Source organism: Gorilla gorilla, chromosome 2 (genome assembly GCF_029281585.2).
Source record: "Gorilla gorilla gorilla isolate KB3781 chromosome 2, NHGRI_mGorGor1-v2.1_pri, whole genome shotgun sequence".
In the NCBI taxonomy this organism is placed as follows: domain Eukaryota; kingdom Metazoa; phylum Chordata; class Mammalia; order Primates; family Hominidae; genus Gorilla; species Gorilla gorilla.
The window spans coordinates 22,428,918-22,445,772 of NC_086017.1; the positions used below are offsets into that span (position 1 = coordinate 22,428,918).

The 16,855-nt window shown below is 42.2% G+C and overlaps 1 protein-coding gene across 8 annotated transcripts in view; it reads right to left on the bottom strand.

Annotated features, from left to right (window-relative positions):
• RAF1 (Raf-1 proto-oncogene, serine/threonine kinase) overlaps positions 1 to 16,855 on the bottom strand; it is an 81,146-nt gene that overhangs the window by 31,621 nt on the left and 32,670 nt on the right. For 4 of the 8 annotated variants that reach the window (XM_031009559.2, XM_031009560.3, XM_055381024.1 and 1 more), the window contains exon 2: positions 3,334 to 3,566. In XM_031009559.2, the coding sequence (XP_030865419.1) occupies positions 3,334 to 3,540 (207 nt within the window). In that variant the 5' untranslated portion in view covers positions 3,541 to 3,566. Of the gene's footprint in view, positions 1 to 3,333; positions 3,567 to 11,123; positions 11,216 to 16,855 lie in introns of those variants that run through there. The other 4 variants (XM_055381020.1, XM_055381023.2, XM_031009561.2 and 1 more) reach the window with 2 other exon arrangements.

Here is a 16,855-nt window from a genome sequence, read left to right on the forward strand (position 1 = left end):
TTCATACAGAATGAATCTGTATTTTAACCTGCTGGTCAGCTGATTCTAATAGTAGTGGTCCTCGGCAGTAGCAGCAGCAGCAATAGCAGCAACAGCAGCAGGAGGAAGTCAAAGAGGCACACATTTAGAAAATAAAAATTCCAAGAAACATTCAAAAACCTAATTATCACATCTAAAATTATTTAAATCAGATACACGTCCTCTGTCTCATTCTCCTCCTTATAGCCCTCCATGGATACATGCTGAAATCAGTTAAATAATTTCTAGAACCCACTGAGTGATTATGAGAGTCATTCTGGGTTCAGGAAGTGAAGCAACCTGGGGAGGAGTAAAAAGAGCTGACTGATGGTGCTGGCCTAGCTAAGCAACTCTTCCCTCTTCTACCGCTTTCCTGAAGCTGCGTGCCTGGTGAAAGCGGCTAGTTCTTCCACAGTTAGTTCATCTTTACCCAAAGAAACAGGCAAAACTAACCTAGGCTACAACTTTCTCATAACCTGTAGGAGAAGTCAAGCTTGGCTTCCAACCACCAGCTGTGCTCAAATGGAGGGGATCAAGGACTACACAGATGTATAAAAAGCTAAGAAATAATCATAGCAGCCGGGTGCAGTGGCTCGTGTCTGTAATCCCAGCACTTTGGGAAGGCGAGGCAGGCGGATCAGAAGGTCAGGAGTTTGAGACCAGCCTTGCCAACATGGTAAAACCCTGTCTCTACTAAAAATACAAACAAATTAGCCAGGCGTGGTGGCGGGTGCCTGCAATCCCAGCTACTTGGGAGGCTGAGGCAAGGAGAATCGCTTGAACCTGGGAGGTAGAGGTTGCAGTGAGCCGAGATTGGGCCACTGCACTCCAGCCTGGGTGACAGTGAGAGCCTCCATCTAAAAAAAATACATATAATAATAATAATCATAGCTACCACTTCACTTATGAATCAGCCACTGTGCTAAGTACAAGCCTCATTTCATAAAGGTCATGAAAGAGGATCAAAAAAGTACAGAACTTGTCTAAATGATACAGCTAATAAAAGGCAATGCAAGGATTTAAATTGGGGTTTTCTTGTTTTAAAGGTTCATACACTTAATCACTATGCCAAATTAAGTCTCCCAGCCTTCTGGGCAAACTGGTAGCAGATGGGGATGGAGAAGATAGTCTCAATAACACTTTGAAGAAGCACCAAATGGTCTTCAGCTTCTCATAACACACACTTCCTATCTGACTTCTCAATTTAAGGTCACAAAGAAAATTAATGAGAAACAGTAGGTAAAATTACTTTGCAAATGGAAGACCATTGTTCAGATATAGGGGATTATTACTGCTTATTTTGCCAGCCATAAAATTTTCATTTTTAGGAAGAGAGACAAAGATAAACTTACTCAAACTTTAATTAAAGTTAGACTTTTGAGTTTTGCCTTCAGTTCAAAATGCACCTAAGTATTCAACACTACACTTGGGAGGCTCCTTAGGTTCACAAAAAAAGTATAAACAATTTATTAACAAATTGGGAAGAGTGGAACTGTTACAAGCAAACAGAAAACTCTGGACTGGGGTTCCCCACCTCAGAACCTTGCTTCACCTGACTATATGGAATAAACACAATGCATTGATTTTACACAAAGAACAGAGGATGGGAAAGGAAGAGGCATGGAAGTTTTGAACCCAAGTTTTCTCAAAAGTTCCACCAAGCAAAACCAATGCAATTTCACTTTTCTGTTTTGGCCAGGTGGTTGGTTTTGTTTGTTTTATCCATAATAGTAGAAAACTTTTTTTGTTTTTCTTTTCTTTGAGAAGGGGTCTGGCTCTCTGTCACCCAGGCTGGGGTGAAGTGGTGCGATCTCAGCTTACTGCAACCTTTGCCTCCTGGGCTCAAGCCATCCTCCCACCTCAGCCTCCCGAGTACTGAGTAGCTGGGACTACAGATGTGTGCCACCACGCCTGGCTACATTTTTGTTGTTATTTCTTTTTTTTATAGTCTCACCCTTTCGCCCAGGCTGGAGTGCAGTGGCGCAATACCGGCCCACTGCAACCTCTGCCTCCCGGGTTCGAGTGATTCTCCTGCCTCAGCCTCCCAAGTAGCTGGGATTACAAACGTGCAACACCATGCCTGGCTATAATTTTTGCAATTTTAGTAGAGATGGGGTTTCACCATGTTGGCCAGGCTTGTCTCAAACTCCTGACCTCAAGTAATGAGCTGGCCTCAGCCTCCCAAAGTGCTGGGATTACAGGCGTAAGCCACTGCACCAGGCCTACTTTTTTGAATTTTTTTTTGTAGAGATGGGGTTTGCCATGTTGCCCAGACTGGTCTCGAACTCCTGAGCTCAAGCAATCTGCCCACCTCGGTCTCCCAAAGTGCTGGGATTACAGGTATAAATCACCACACCCAGCCAGAAAACTTTTTGAGTGCTAAATTCTTAGAAAAATTGAAGTTTTGTATCAGGCTGGGCGTGGTGTCTCATGTTGGTAATCCCAGCAGTTTGGGAGGCCGAGGCAGGTGGATTACCTGAGGTCAGGAGTTTGAGACCAGCCTGGTTAACATGGTGAAACCCCGTCTCTAATAAAAATACAAAAAACAAAAATCAGCCAGGCGTGGTGGTGTGTGCCTGTAGTCCCAGCTATTTGGGAGGCTGAGGCAGGAGAATCACTTCAACCCAGGAGGCAGAGGTTGCAGTGAGCTGCACTCCAGCCTGGGTGACAGAGTGAGAATCCGTCTCAAAAAAAAAAAAAAAAAAGAAATTTTCTATCAGAAAACCTAGTGGCAGTGTCCTGCCATGATGCCAATATGAACCTGTCACTGGTACTGCAAAAATAAACTACGCAGAACTAAGTGGCTGGTGTCAGTGCCCTGAAAAAGAAGATTCTATGATTTCTAAGCTGCCTCCAGACTGGTCCTGGGCCTATGAAATATACAAAAATAATCGTTTCTATGTAATTTTACTTTCTTCTTTATACTTGATTGTAATAGTCAAAAAGCTTTAGGTGAATATTTTAATAGAAGAAATAAAATGTCTTCTAAAATAAGTAGTTGGAAAGGCCTAGAGACTTCTCAAAGAAAAGTCTTTGAAATGTACCCATAAGAATGTACTATTTGTTTGGACGAAGTGGCACAAAGGAAGACATTCCAGGCAAGAGTAACAGAAGGAAGGCCAAGAGGTAGGAAAAAATAGGGGGTGTGGAAGGAACAGCAATATAAAAAAAATAAATCTGCAGTTAGAAAAAAAAAAAATAAAGACCCTAAATGACAATGAATATTTTGCCTGTCTTTAAGTTGAACAACATGATCCTTAATGTGCTCCACAGGCAGATAAATAGCTAAATTTCCTAAGTAGAATGTTCACATACCACTGTTCTTTGCTTGTTCGGCAAGAAAACACGGATAGTGTTGCTTGTCTTAGAAGGATCTGTGAGTTTGCCATCATCTGATGCCCGGCGCTGATAGCCAAACTGCTGAACTATTGTAGGAGAGATGCAGCTGGAGCCATCAAACACGGCATCTTTGAATCCAAAACCATTGCTGATCGTCTTCCAAGCTCCCTGTATGTGCTCCATTGATGCAGCTTAAACAATTCTTAAACCTGGTAAGAAACACAAATAATTGTAACTCTAGAACAAAAGTATTTAACCCAAGAACACAATACATAAAGAGTAATTATGAAAATAGCACTATGTGGGTTTGTAATGATACCTCCTGCATTCATCAGCAAAGAAAAGTTTCTTTAATAGTACACTTCCATAAAATATTTCATAGATGAGGAAAATGGGACCAGCAGTTAAAAGATTTAGCAAGCAACTGCCGGGCATGGTGGCTCACGCCTGTAATCCCAGCACTTTGGGAGGCCGAGTTGGGTGCATCACGAGGTCAGGAGATGGAGACCATCCTGGCTAACACGGTGAAACCCCATCTCTACTAAAAATACCAAAAATTAGCCAGGCGTGGAGGCGGGCACCTGTAGTCCCAGCTACTCGGGAGGCTGAGGCAGGAGAATGGTGGGAACCCGGGAGGCGGAGCTTGCAGTGAGCGGAGATCATGCCACCGCACTCCAGCCTGGGTGACAGAGCAAGACTCCGCCTCAAAAACAAAACAAAACAAAACAAAACATTTAGCAAGGGACCAGGCACAGTGGCTTATGCCTGTAATCCCAGCACTTTGGGAGGCCGAGGCCAGTGCATCACTTGAGGACAGGAGTTCAAGACCAGCCTGGCTAACATGGTAAAATGCTGTCACTACTTAAAATACAAAAATTAGCCAGGCATGGTGGTGGGTGTCTGTCATCCCAGCTACTAGGGAGGCTGAGGCAGGAGAAATCACTTGAACCCAGGAGGTGGAGGTTGCAGTGAGTCGATATCGCGTCATTGCACTCCAGGCTGGGGGACAAGAGCGAGACTCCATCTCCCAAAAAAAAAAAAAAAAAAAAAAAAGCCAATTTGGAACATGAGCCCAGGTCTCAAGACTTCTAGTCTACTACTTTTTCAACTACATTTCTCTTCTTCCTAAGCAACTACTACCCTTGAGTGTGAGCAACACATTAGTACTATGAGAAATACCTGGAAAAAAGTGTAAGCCATAATTTATGACTTCAAGGAAGAAAAACGAATATTTCTAGGATGTATTTTAGGCACTTTATAAATTATCTCAAGCCGGGCATGGTGGCTCATGCCTATAATCCCAGCACTTTGGGAGGCCGAGATGGGCAGATCACAAGGTCAGGAGATCGAGACCATCCTAGCTAACACGGGGATACCCTGTCTCTACTAAAAATACAAAAAATTAGCCAGGCATGGTGGCGGGTGCCTGTAGTCCCAGCTACTCAGGAGGCTGAGGCAGGAGAATGGCGTGAACCTGGGAGGCAGAGCTTGCGGTGAGCTGAGATCACGCCACTGCACTCCAGCCTGGGGGACAGAGCAAGACTCCATCTCAAAAAAATAATAATAATAAATTATCTCATTTAATTTGTGTAAGAACCCCAAAGATTTTCTTTTCTTTTCTTTTGAGACAGAGTCTCACTCTATTGCCAGGCTGGAGTGTAGTGGCACGATCTTGGCTCACTGTAACCTCCGCCTCCCAGGTTCAAGCGGTTCTCCTGCCTCAGCCTCCCGAGTAGCCGGGATTACAGGCATGCACCACCACGCCCGACTGATTTTTGTATTTTTAGTAGAGATGGGGTTGGCCATGTTGGCCAGGATGGTCTCAATCTCTTGACCTCGTGATCTGTCTGCCTCGGCCTCCCAAATCATGCCTGGGATTACAGGCATGAGCCACCGTGCCCAGCCAGATTTTTAATCCCTTCCTCCATCCACACTTTCTTTTTAATTAATTTATTTTCTGAGACAGGGTCTTGCTCTGTTGCCCAGGCTGGAGTGCAGTGACATGATCACAGCTCACTGCAGCTTCGATTTTCCAGGCTCAAATGATCCTCCTACCTCAGCTTCCCAAGTAGCTGGGACCACAGACGTGCATCACCATGCCCAGCTAATTTTTAAGAACAGTTTTTTTGTAGAGAAAGGCTCTCACTATGTTGCCCAGGCTGGTCTTGAACTCCTGAGCTCAGGCAATCCACTCTCCTTAGCCTCCCAAAGTACTGGGATTACAGGTTCAGTCACTGCAAACCCTTTCTTTTTTGGACACAGAAGTCATGCTACTTGCCCAAGAACACCCCAGCAGTGGGTAAAATAACCAGATTCTTTATCTGTTTAAATTTAAAGTCCATGGATTTTCTACCATAACATTCAGAGTTCAGAGTTCAGTTCATTCAGAGTTCAGAGTTCAGTTCATGGTCAGAAACCATGCAGAAGTAAGGGAGGTACGGTTTCCTCCTTTAGAAAACTTTGAGGTTGATAAGGAATCCCATCTTTTCAAGCCTTCCTCCTTCAGAAACTTGTTTTATTATTAACAGTAGCTACCATTTACTAAAAGCTTACTATTATGAGGCAGGATACATAGCATACATTCCAATCATTATCCACCTTAATACTTACAGTATTACTCTAGGTAGGAATTATGTCCCCATTTTACAGTTGAGAAAATTCTCACACACACAGCTTGTAAGTGGCAAACTGGGATTCTGACCTAGGCTGCACTGACTCCATAGCCCTTACCGTCCCATATATAACACTAACACTCAAATCATTTTAGTCAGAGCTGAAATGGCCTAGAATTAAAGACCACAGAATCCAAACCTTGTTTTCAACCAAAAGTTTCTAACTGAATATCCACTATATGCTAAATCACATCACATGCCCAAATCAAGAGGGAGGTTAGATATTTAGTACTCTTAGATGACAGCTAAGAAAACCAGAGAGGTTTAGAGACAACTTAAGATCACAACATGGAGTTATTCTCATACAGTCTTGGTACATTCTTTTTGGGAAAGAATACGGTAATATCTATTAAAAGTTTGAAATGTTCTTAAAGAATGATAGTATTCTACTCCAGAAATTTGTCCTACAGAAGCCTAAGACAAGTGTATAAAAACATGTGTAAGCATATTCCTTGCAGCACTATTCATATCCTTGAAAAACTGTGGTAAAGACCAAATACCTAACAATAGGGAATTAAATAAACCATGTTAATATCCATGTGATAAATAAAGTAGATCCATATATACAGAGATGGGAAAAGACATCCAAGACAACAAAAAATGAACAAGTCTGAACCCTTTAATATTAATCTACAAAGAGGGAGGGGAATCTAGAAATAAATAAATGGATGGGGAACTCTAGAATTAAAGTGTTAACAGTAATCATTTCAGCAGGACTGTGAAGGGTTTTTATTTTCTACATTACTTACTTTTTGTTTTTATATTTTACTATTACACTATAAACTTTTATCGGCATACTTTATTTCTGTAAGAGGGGATGACAGAACAAGATCTCGCTGCCTCCTGCCTCTAGAACCTCAACCTGAGCCCTGACTCACTCCTACCTAACTCTATCCCCAGGTTACTGTGAGGTCCCTTTTTAGGAGTACATACAGCTCCTCTTTTTTCTAGATCTTTGAGTTTTTTTCCAACTAAAAAGGAAAAGATGGAGGAACTTAAGACCAGATAAGAGAGAAATAGACGACGGAAGAGACAGAAGGCAGACTCATCTGAGCATCTCACTAGCCTGAAATGACACAGCTCCTAATGATCCATGTAACAGCCTGAACAGGCTTAAAATGCAACTCATTGTGTCACTCCCCTGTTTTAAAACTCAGAATAAAATCTAAACTCCCTGACAAGGCGTCTAAAGGCCTTCTTTCATAACATGCCAGACTTTGTGCCTCAAGACTTCTGAACTCGTGTTTCTCTTCACCTGCAAGGCTGAAACCCCAAAAACAGGCAAGCTGGTTTTTTCACATCTTGTCTCCACCCAAGAGACATCTCTTTAGAGAGGCTTTCCCTAACCACACTAGCCAAAATAGCCTGCTCTCCTTCTGCCAATTAATACTGTTTCATTTTCTGCATGGTACTTATGTTAGACAGTTTTCAAGTTTTAGTCAGTCCCCCTACCTTCCTTCTGCTCCGTAAGGGCAGAACCCTGCCAATCTTGCTCAGTATCTGGAATACAAAGGCACTCAAATATTTACTAAATTAAGGGAAAAACCAGAATAATGCTACAAAAACAGTAATGTTTTTGAATAGAAAAGACCTGTCAAAAACTATCAAATGTGAATCAAATCTCCATTTAGTGGTACATCTTTAAAAAATACTTTGTCAGCCGGGCGCAGTTGTTCACACCTGTAATCCCAGCACTTTGGGAGGCCCAGATGGGAGGACAGCTTGAGGCCAAGAGTTCAAGACCAGCCTGGTCAGCACAGCAAGACCCTATCTCTAAATTAAAAAAAAAATTTTTAATTACAAAAACAGTATTTTGTTTTCCAGCAAGATGAACTGTAATAAATTTTATTTTTTATATAGATATATATTTTCAATTGAGATGAGGTCTCACTATGTTGCCCAGGCTGGTCTTGAACTCCTAGGCTCAAGCACTCCTGCCACACTTGTGCCCCTGCACCCAGCTTGCAGTAGATTTTATTCTATATTCAACTGTGGGGGAAGACTGTATTGGAATTGACTGATTCCAATTGATTGGTGAAGAATCCACTGACAAGACTAAAATGTAACCTCAGTCCAAGAACAGTAATTTTACAATGAATTCTAAGTCTTGCAGGCACTCAAAATATAGTGCTGGTACTCAGTAGAGAATATACTACAATAACTTTTAATAAAAAGTGACAAAATAAAAATACACCTACTTTATTTAATTCAAGTTTTAGATTATTTGTCATTCATAGTATTTTATTTTCTATCTCCATATCAAGACCACTTACAGCTTAAGAGGCAGGCTAAGGGTCGGGTGCCAGGGCTCATGCCTGTAATCCCAGCACTTAGGGAGGCCGAGGCGGGTGGATCATGAGGTCAGGAGATGGAGACCATCCTGGCTAACAGGGTGAAACCCCTCTACTAAAAATACAAAAAATTAGCCGGGCGTGGTGGTGGGCGCCTGTAGTCCCCGCTACTCAGGAGGCTGAGGCAGGAGAATGGCATGAACCTGGGAGGCGGAGCTTGCAGTGAGCCGAGATCGCGCCACTGCACTCCAACCAGCCTGGGTGACAGAGCGAGACTCTGTCTCAAAAAAAAAAAAAAAAAAAAAAAGAGGCAGGCTAAGTTAATGTTTCCTAACCTTTTTCTTTTCTTTTTTTTGAGACAGTCTTGCTCTGTTGCCCAGGCTGGAATGCAGTGGCGCAATCTTGGCTCACTGCAACCTCTGCCTCCCAGGTTCAAGAAATTCTCCCGCTGCAGCCTCCCAAGTAGCTGGGATTACAGGCATGTACCACCACACCTGGCTAATTTTTGTATTTTTAGTAGAGACAGGGTTTCTCCATGTTTGCCAGGCTGGTATTGAACTCCTGACCTCAGGTGATCCACCCGCCTCAGCCTCCCAAGTGTTGGGATTACAGGTGTGAGCCACTGCACCCGGCCTTCCTAACCATTTTCATGGCACATACTCATACAAACGATAGGTCGTATTTGCAGAACATGCTGAAATACGCAGACAATGCTGCTTCAAGGGCCCTACAAGTTGTCTCAGGGAAGAGGGGTACAACTCTAACCTGTTAATCACAGAAAATTCTACTAAGGTATTCCTTTATCAAGGCAAACATCTGAAAAATCAGGGCAGACATCTGAAAAGGAGGAGGAAAAAGCATCTTCTAAAAAAATCATATAGCAGCAACATACTTCAATCTTAACTGGAGATAATCAGAAACCCTGTTGATACTACCTTCAAATATAAGCATAGATCTAGTTTTTAATACTGTAATTTCTCTGACTAAAGGCCCCATGTTAAAAAATGTATATACAGACACACATACACACACATCCTAGACACATACTAAAACTAGATAAGCCAAAGTGAAAATCAGCTTCTGCATGTGAAAGGTCTTTTAAAGTTCCACAGATAAGTTCTAAAATCAAATGCACTCTCTTATGAATGGAGAAATTTGTCATGTTGGAAAAGATCAATCATTTAAAAAGAGAGACATGTTGGCCGGGCACAGTGGATCACCCCTGTAATCCCAGCATTTTGGGAGACCAAGGTGGATAGATCACCTGAGGTCAGGAGAATTGCTTGAACCCAGGAGGTGGAGGCTGCAGTGAGCAGAGATTGCGCCACTGCACTCCAGCCTGAGCAACGAAGCAAGACTCCAACTCAAAACAAAAACAAAAACAAAAACAAAAACAAGGAGCTCCTAAAAATTAGTAAAAGATGAACAATGCCACTGGAAAAAAAAAACAGGAAATTAAATTCACAGAAAAGCAATACAAAGGCCAACAAACATATATGTTTATATATAAAGTAGGGAAACACAAATACAAAAACTATTTTTTATCAATTTGTAAAATTTATTTTATTTTTATTTATTTTTTTGAGGCGGAATCTCACTCTGTTGCCCAGGCTGGAGTGCAGTGGCGCAATCTCTGCTCATTGCAGCCTCCACCTTCTGGGTTCAAGTGATTCTCCTGTCTCAGTCTCCCAAGTAGCTGGGATCACAGGCATGCACCACTATGTCTGGCTAATTTTGTGTTTTTAGTGGAGATGGGGTTTAACCATGTTGCCCAGGCTGGTCTTGAACTCCCGACCTCAGGTGATCCACCCACCTCAGCCTCCCAAAGTGCTGGGATTACAGCCGTGAGCTACTGTGCCCAGACAGATTTGTAAAATTAAAAAGACAAAACATCTAGCACAAGCATTTGAAGTATTCTACTCTCACAGTGAAGAGTATAAACCACAGAAGTACAGCAATCTAATAGTTATTAACTATTTAAAGATTTAACTTCACATTTCACACCCAGCACTACACAAACACAGGAATGTTTCTAATACCAATAAACTGAAAATTACCTCAGACTCAAAGCCACAGAACTAAAATTGGAACAATTTAAGGCAGGACTGGTTTAAAAACAAGACCTCCCAGGAAAGAATATTGCCCCCAGTACATTACCTAAAGGTCTAAGTGAAAGAATATTTACCCCCAGCTACTTAAGAGGCTACTCAGGATTTCCTGAGGCCAGGAGTTCGAGGCTGTAGTGCATGACTGCACCTGTGAAGAGCCACTGAAGTCCACCTGGGCAACACAGTGAGATCCCTTCACACACACACGAGTCATTTTCCATAATTTAAGAATAAGGTCAGTGTCATCTGTCGCCAATACCAATACAATTTAATACTTCCAAGTACTATATGCATAGTATAATATCGAAAGTAAACCATACTGCAGGAAATAGATAAGCATTAAAAAAAAAAGTAGGCCGGGCACGGTGGCTCACGCCTGCAATCCCAGCACTTTGGGAGGCTGAGACAGGCAGATCACCTGAGGTCAGGAGTTTGAGACCAGCCTGGCTAACATAGTGAAACCCTATTTCTACTAAAAATACAAAAAATTAGCCAAGCGTGGTGGTGCGCGCCTGTAATCCCAGCAATCTCAGCTACTCGAGAGGTGGAGGTTGCAGTGAGCCAAGATAGCGCCATTGCACTGCAGCTTGAGCAACATGAGCAAAACTGTCTCAAAAAAAAAAAAAAAAAGTAAACCAAACATTAAAAAAAAAATTTTTTTTAATTGTTCATGGGCTGGGCACCATGGCTCTCACCTGCAATCCCAGGACTCCGGAAGGCTGAGATGGGAGGACTACCTGAGCCCAGGAGTTTAACACCAGCTCTGGGAAACATACCAAGACCCCGTCTGTACAAAAAAATTTCAAAAATTAGCTGAGTGTCATGGCATGCACCTGTAGACCCAGCTAGTTGGGAGACTGAGGTGGGAGGATCACTTGAGCAAAGGAGGTCGAAGCTGCAGTGTGCCACGATCACACAACTGCACTCCAGCCAAAGCGACAGACCGAGACCTTGTCTAAAAAAAAAAAAAAAAAAGGCATTTAAAAAAAGAATATTGTTAAGTATATAATTTGATGATATTTTGGTAACAAAAAGTTTATATGGAAACTAATTGTAAAATCACATTTCTGCTCAATGATAAAAGTTTTTTTGTTGTTGTTTTTTAAAGATAACTTCGCCAGGCGGGGTGGCTCACGCCTGTAATCCCAGCACTTTGGGAGGCTGAGGCAGGCGAATTACCTGAGGTCAGGAGTTCGAGATCAGCCTGACCAACATGGTGAAACCCCGTCCCTACTAAAAATGCAAAAATTAGCCAGGGTTGGTGCTGCACGCCTGTAGTCCCAGCTACTCAGGAGGCTGAGGCAGGAGAATCGCTTGAACCCAGGAGGCAGAGGTTATATAGTCAGTCAAAACTGTGCCACTGCACTCCAGCCTGGGTGACAGCGAGACTCTGTCTCAAAAAAAAAGAAAAAAGAAAAAAATTCTTCATATATACAAAATAGTAGTAAAAACTTTTATTACCACAAAAGTTCCCAGGCTTTAAACATTTATTTGGTAAGACAGTCTGGGAACTTGTATTCTACAGGCGAAACATTTACCTTTCACATGCCAGAGAAGACATAGTGTATTCATAATTTATCATGATATCTAAACCATATAAATTACTTCAGAAGCCTACAATTTACTTAATACAAATTATTCTAGTCTAGTACAGAAATTATGTTTACCTGGTTCCAAGCTACTTCTCTCTGGATTCCTGACTTCCCCTGGTCACCCCTACCAATCATCACAGAATGCTTCAAAAATCAAAAGGCCTAGATTCTACTCTGTTTTGCCTTCCTCTACTTTGGCTACTATTCCGTTAAAAAATTACTACATGGGCCTAACCCCAAAATCAGTCTCTGAAAGATACCACGGGACGTTTTAGGAAAAAAAAAACAAAAAGGGATGACTCAAAATTGCCAGTTATCTTAGCTTTCTGTAGTCACCTACTCTATATCTATCAATCATGAATTTATATAAACTTCTCTACAACTATTTTTTCTGGTCGACATTATTTCTGAGGGTGGTAGGTTCCCTAGGTTCACCAAAAAAAAATTGCCTTTTATTAGCTTCATGCATCATTCTGCCACCTGGACTTTGAGGATATATTTGCTTTAATCAAGCAATTCATGACTGTTATGGTGTAAATTCTTCAAAGCCGTATCTTTCTATAATCTCTCAACTGCATTTATTCCCTATGTGAATATTTCTTTTAGAAAGTTAGAGTGTGGCCAGGCACACTGGCTCACGCCTATAATCCTAGCACTATGGGAGGCCGAGGCAGGTGGATAACCTGAGGTCAGGAGGTTGAGACCCGCCTGGCCAACATGGCAAAACCCCGTCTCTACTAAAAATACAAAAATTAGCTGGGTGTGATGGCATGTGCCTGTAATCCCAGCTACTCGGGAGGCTGAGGCAGGATAATCGCTTGAACCTGGGAGACAGAGGTTGTAGTGAGCTACTGCACTTCAGCCTGGGCAACAAGAGTGAAACTCCGTCTCAAAAATTAAAAAGTTAGAGTGTAAAACTATTTCTACATTCAAGTTATAAAATGGGCTTACAGCCTGGCCAGGTGCGGTAGTTCATGCCTGTAATCCCCACACTTTGGGAGACCGAGGTACGAAGATCACTTAGGCCCAGGAGTTTGAGACCAGCCTGGGCTAACCCCTGCACTCTGGGAGACTGAGGTAGGAAGATCACTTAAGCCCAGGAGTTTGAGACCAGCCTTGGCAATAGTGAGACCTCATCTCTACAAAATCTAAAAACTAGCCGGGTGTGGTGGCATGCACCTGTAGCCCCCAACTACTTGGGAGGCTGAAGCTGGAAGATCACTTGATCCCAGGAATTCAATACCAGCCTGGACAACACAGTTAGACACCTACTCTACAAAAAAAAGTTTTTAAAAAGTCATTTTTCCTACTTCATGTAACTCAACTCTACTAGTTTCCATGTATTTCATTATCGTGTTAATAAGAAAAAAATCTCAGTATATTATACTATCATTCTTTTCTCAGGCACTGTAAGTTATTTTGTGACCTTATTTATCATTCAAATTTCTACTTTAAAGTAGAAGATACTTTAATGGATACACTGGCAGTAACTTCTATTCATATAAGTATGATGAACCTGAGACTATTTTTGCGGGGGGGGGGGGGGGGGGCGGGGGCGGGGCACATGGTCTCACTCTGTTGGCCAGGCTAGAGGGCAGTGGTGCAATCTTGGCTGACTGCAACCTCTGTTTCCCACATTCAAGTGATCCTTCCCCTTCAGCCTCCCAGGTAGCTAGGATGACAGGTGTGAGCCACCATGCTGGCTAATTTTTGTATATTTAGTAGAGATAGGGTTTTACCATGTTGGCCAGGCTGGTCTCAAACTCCTGACCTCAAGTGATTCACCAGCTTGTCCTCAGCTGGGATTATAGGCATGAGCTACCACACCCAGCCAGTTCACTAATTTTTAAATATCATGACAGTTGTATCATAATTCCTATGGATCATTTTAAATCAACTGACCCATAGAAGTCAACCAAAAATGCAAAACCAATGAAACAATGGTAGTTGTAGAATCCACAAGTTAAATATTAAAATTTATGTAAATAATTACAAAAAGTTGGCTGTTGTTTAAGATGTAATATAAAATTAGAACCACAAGCAAGTGTCCATGAAAAAACATAAACACTTGACAAAGCTTGTTTGGCTATCTGAACAAAAACAATAAGTGTTTGCTCTCTATTTTGGTACTCGCTAAAACTCACTAGGCAACAAGATACATCCACCAAAAAATAAATTTCTTAAAACTCTGTTATCAACTAAGCAGCAGCAACAATAATGATATTAGCTAATGTATTAGCTAATACAGAATGCTTATTATGTATCAGTTCTTTACATACAATATCCCTTTTAATCCTCCCAACAACCCCCTATAAGAGAAATTATCATTTTAGAGTGAGGAATCTATGGACCATAAAGGTTAAGTAAAAATGTCCAAGGTTACATGGTATTCAGAATATTCACAAATCTCACCAGGGTTTCATCACACCATCACATATGTTAAGATCCGTGCATTCGTGGGAGAGGCGGTTCCTAAGATGAGGTGCCAGATTTCAACCTTGTGGCAGCCTACTCTGGCTTCCTGGTATCTGGCTCTTTCCTCTACTCTGGTAATCTGTTTCTAATTATACTTTTATTTGTTTATTTTTCTAAGGCATGACCGGTCTGGGTCTGCTGCCCAGGTTGGAGTGCAGTGGCATGATCATGGCTCACTGCAGCCTTGAGCCACATTCAAGCAATCCTCCTGCTTCAGCTTCCTGATTAGCTGGGACTACAGGTGCACACCACTGAGTCCAGCTAATTTTTTATTTTCTGTAGAGACGAAGTTTCACTATCTTGCCCAGGCTGGTGTTGAACTCCTGGCCTCAAGTGACCCTCCCACCTCAGCCTCCCCAAAGTGCTAGGATTATAGGCGTAAGCCACTACACCTGGCCTAATTATATTTTTACTTACAATAAAACAAAAACTAAATTTGGGAAGGAGGATAAAGGGGAAGTTACTCACAATTTTACTAATCCTAACACATTTTTTTGGGTATCATCTTCTAATATTAGAGGCACAATAAATAACTATCAGTTCAAAATCTACCTCCACCTTTTATTAGCTGTATGGCCTGGCCTTTCACCAAATTGCTTACCTTTCCCATATACCAATTTTCCTCACTTATTCATGCAATAAACATTACTGAGTGCCTACTATGTACCAGGCACTGTTCAAGATGCTTGGGCTACCTCAGGGAAAAAAACACAAGGATCCATGATCATAAGAGAAGCCTATCTTCTGCTGGAGGCATTCACAGTAAATTCTATGACAGTGGGTGATAAGTGCTGGGGAAAGGGAGGCAGACTGCAGTTACATAGTGAGGTCACAGTAGGTCTCAACGAAGAGGTAACTGCTGAGACCTGGAAATCAGTGAGTCTGACTTGCAGATAACTGAGAGAACAACATTCCAGGCAGAAAGAACAGCCAGTGAAAATCCTTTGTACAAGGAATAGTAAAAAGATCATAGAGTTGAGTACAATGTAGGGGAGCAGGGACAATGTGGGTAACATAATGCCTTGTAGGTTATTAAAAGGACTTTTTGCCTTTTACTGAGTGAAGTGGGAAGCCACTGAAAGGTCTTGAGCAGAGGAAAGGCACAAAAGGCACAATCTACCTTAGATTTTTTTCTTTTGGAGACAGGGTCTCACTTTGTCACCCAGAGGGAGTGCAGTGGCACGATCTCTGCTCACTGCAACCTCTGCTTCCTGGGTTCAAGCGATTCTCCCACCTCAGCCTCCCGAGTAGCTGGGACTACAGGCACGTGCCACCACGCCTGACTAATTTTTGTATTTTTTGGTAGAGATGGGGTTTCACTGTGTTGGCCAGGCTTAAATCTTAAAAGGATTGTTCCAGGTTCAGTGACTCATGCCTGTAACCCCAGCACTTTGAGAGGTCAAGGTGGGCGGATGAGCCCAGGAGTTCGAGACCAGTCTGAGCAACATGGCAAAACTCAGTCTCTACAAAAAAATTTAAAAACTGGCCAGGCGTGGTGGCTCACTATATTAAAAATAAATGACATAGGCAGTTAGATATAGAATTACGAAGTTCAGAAGATGTCTGGGCAGAAGAACTGTAAAATAAAGATATTATTTATCTAATTGAGTTGTTACTAAATTGTTCAATAGTGGCCAGGCGCAGTGGCTCACGCCTGTAATCCCAGCACTTTGGGAGACGGAGGCAGGCGGATCAAGAGGTCAGGAGATCAAGACCATCCTGGCTAACACGGTGAAACCCTGTCTCTACTAAAAATACGAAAAAATTTGCCGGGCGTGGTGGCGGGCGCCTGTAGTCCCAGCTTCTCGGAAGGCTGAGGCAGGAGAATGGCATGAACCCAGGAGGCGGAGCTTGCAGTGAGCCGAGATCGCGCCACTGCACTCCAGCCTAGGCGACAGAGTGAGACTCCATCTCAAAATCAAAACAAAACAAAACAAAATTGTTCAGTAGTGTTTGTAAAGCACTTAGCATTGCACCTAACACAGAGTAAACGATACTGTTATAGCTTCTATCCCACAGAAGAACATCCATCACAGGAGATGAGAGAGGGTGGAAATTCAGCCCATGCTTCACTTGCTAGGCCACGTGTCTGGTATACAGACAGCATAAGCACGAAGGATGGGGATCCTTCTAATTCACATGTAGAAGTTTTCCTGCTAGCTGAGCTACATCTCTGCAGAGGTACATCTGTTCAAAATTGACCTTTTTCTATTTAGCAATGGTGACTTTGGGGCTGTGGCCCTAATCCTTTTCCATATACACATGCACTTTTACACAATTACACTCTCAATCCAAATACTGTATCACAATATTCTCCTTCAAATTTAATTTTAAATGTTTGATAATAAATTATTTAATTT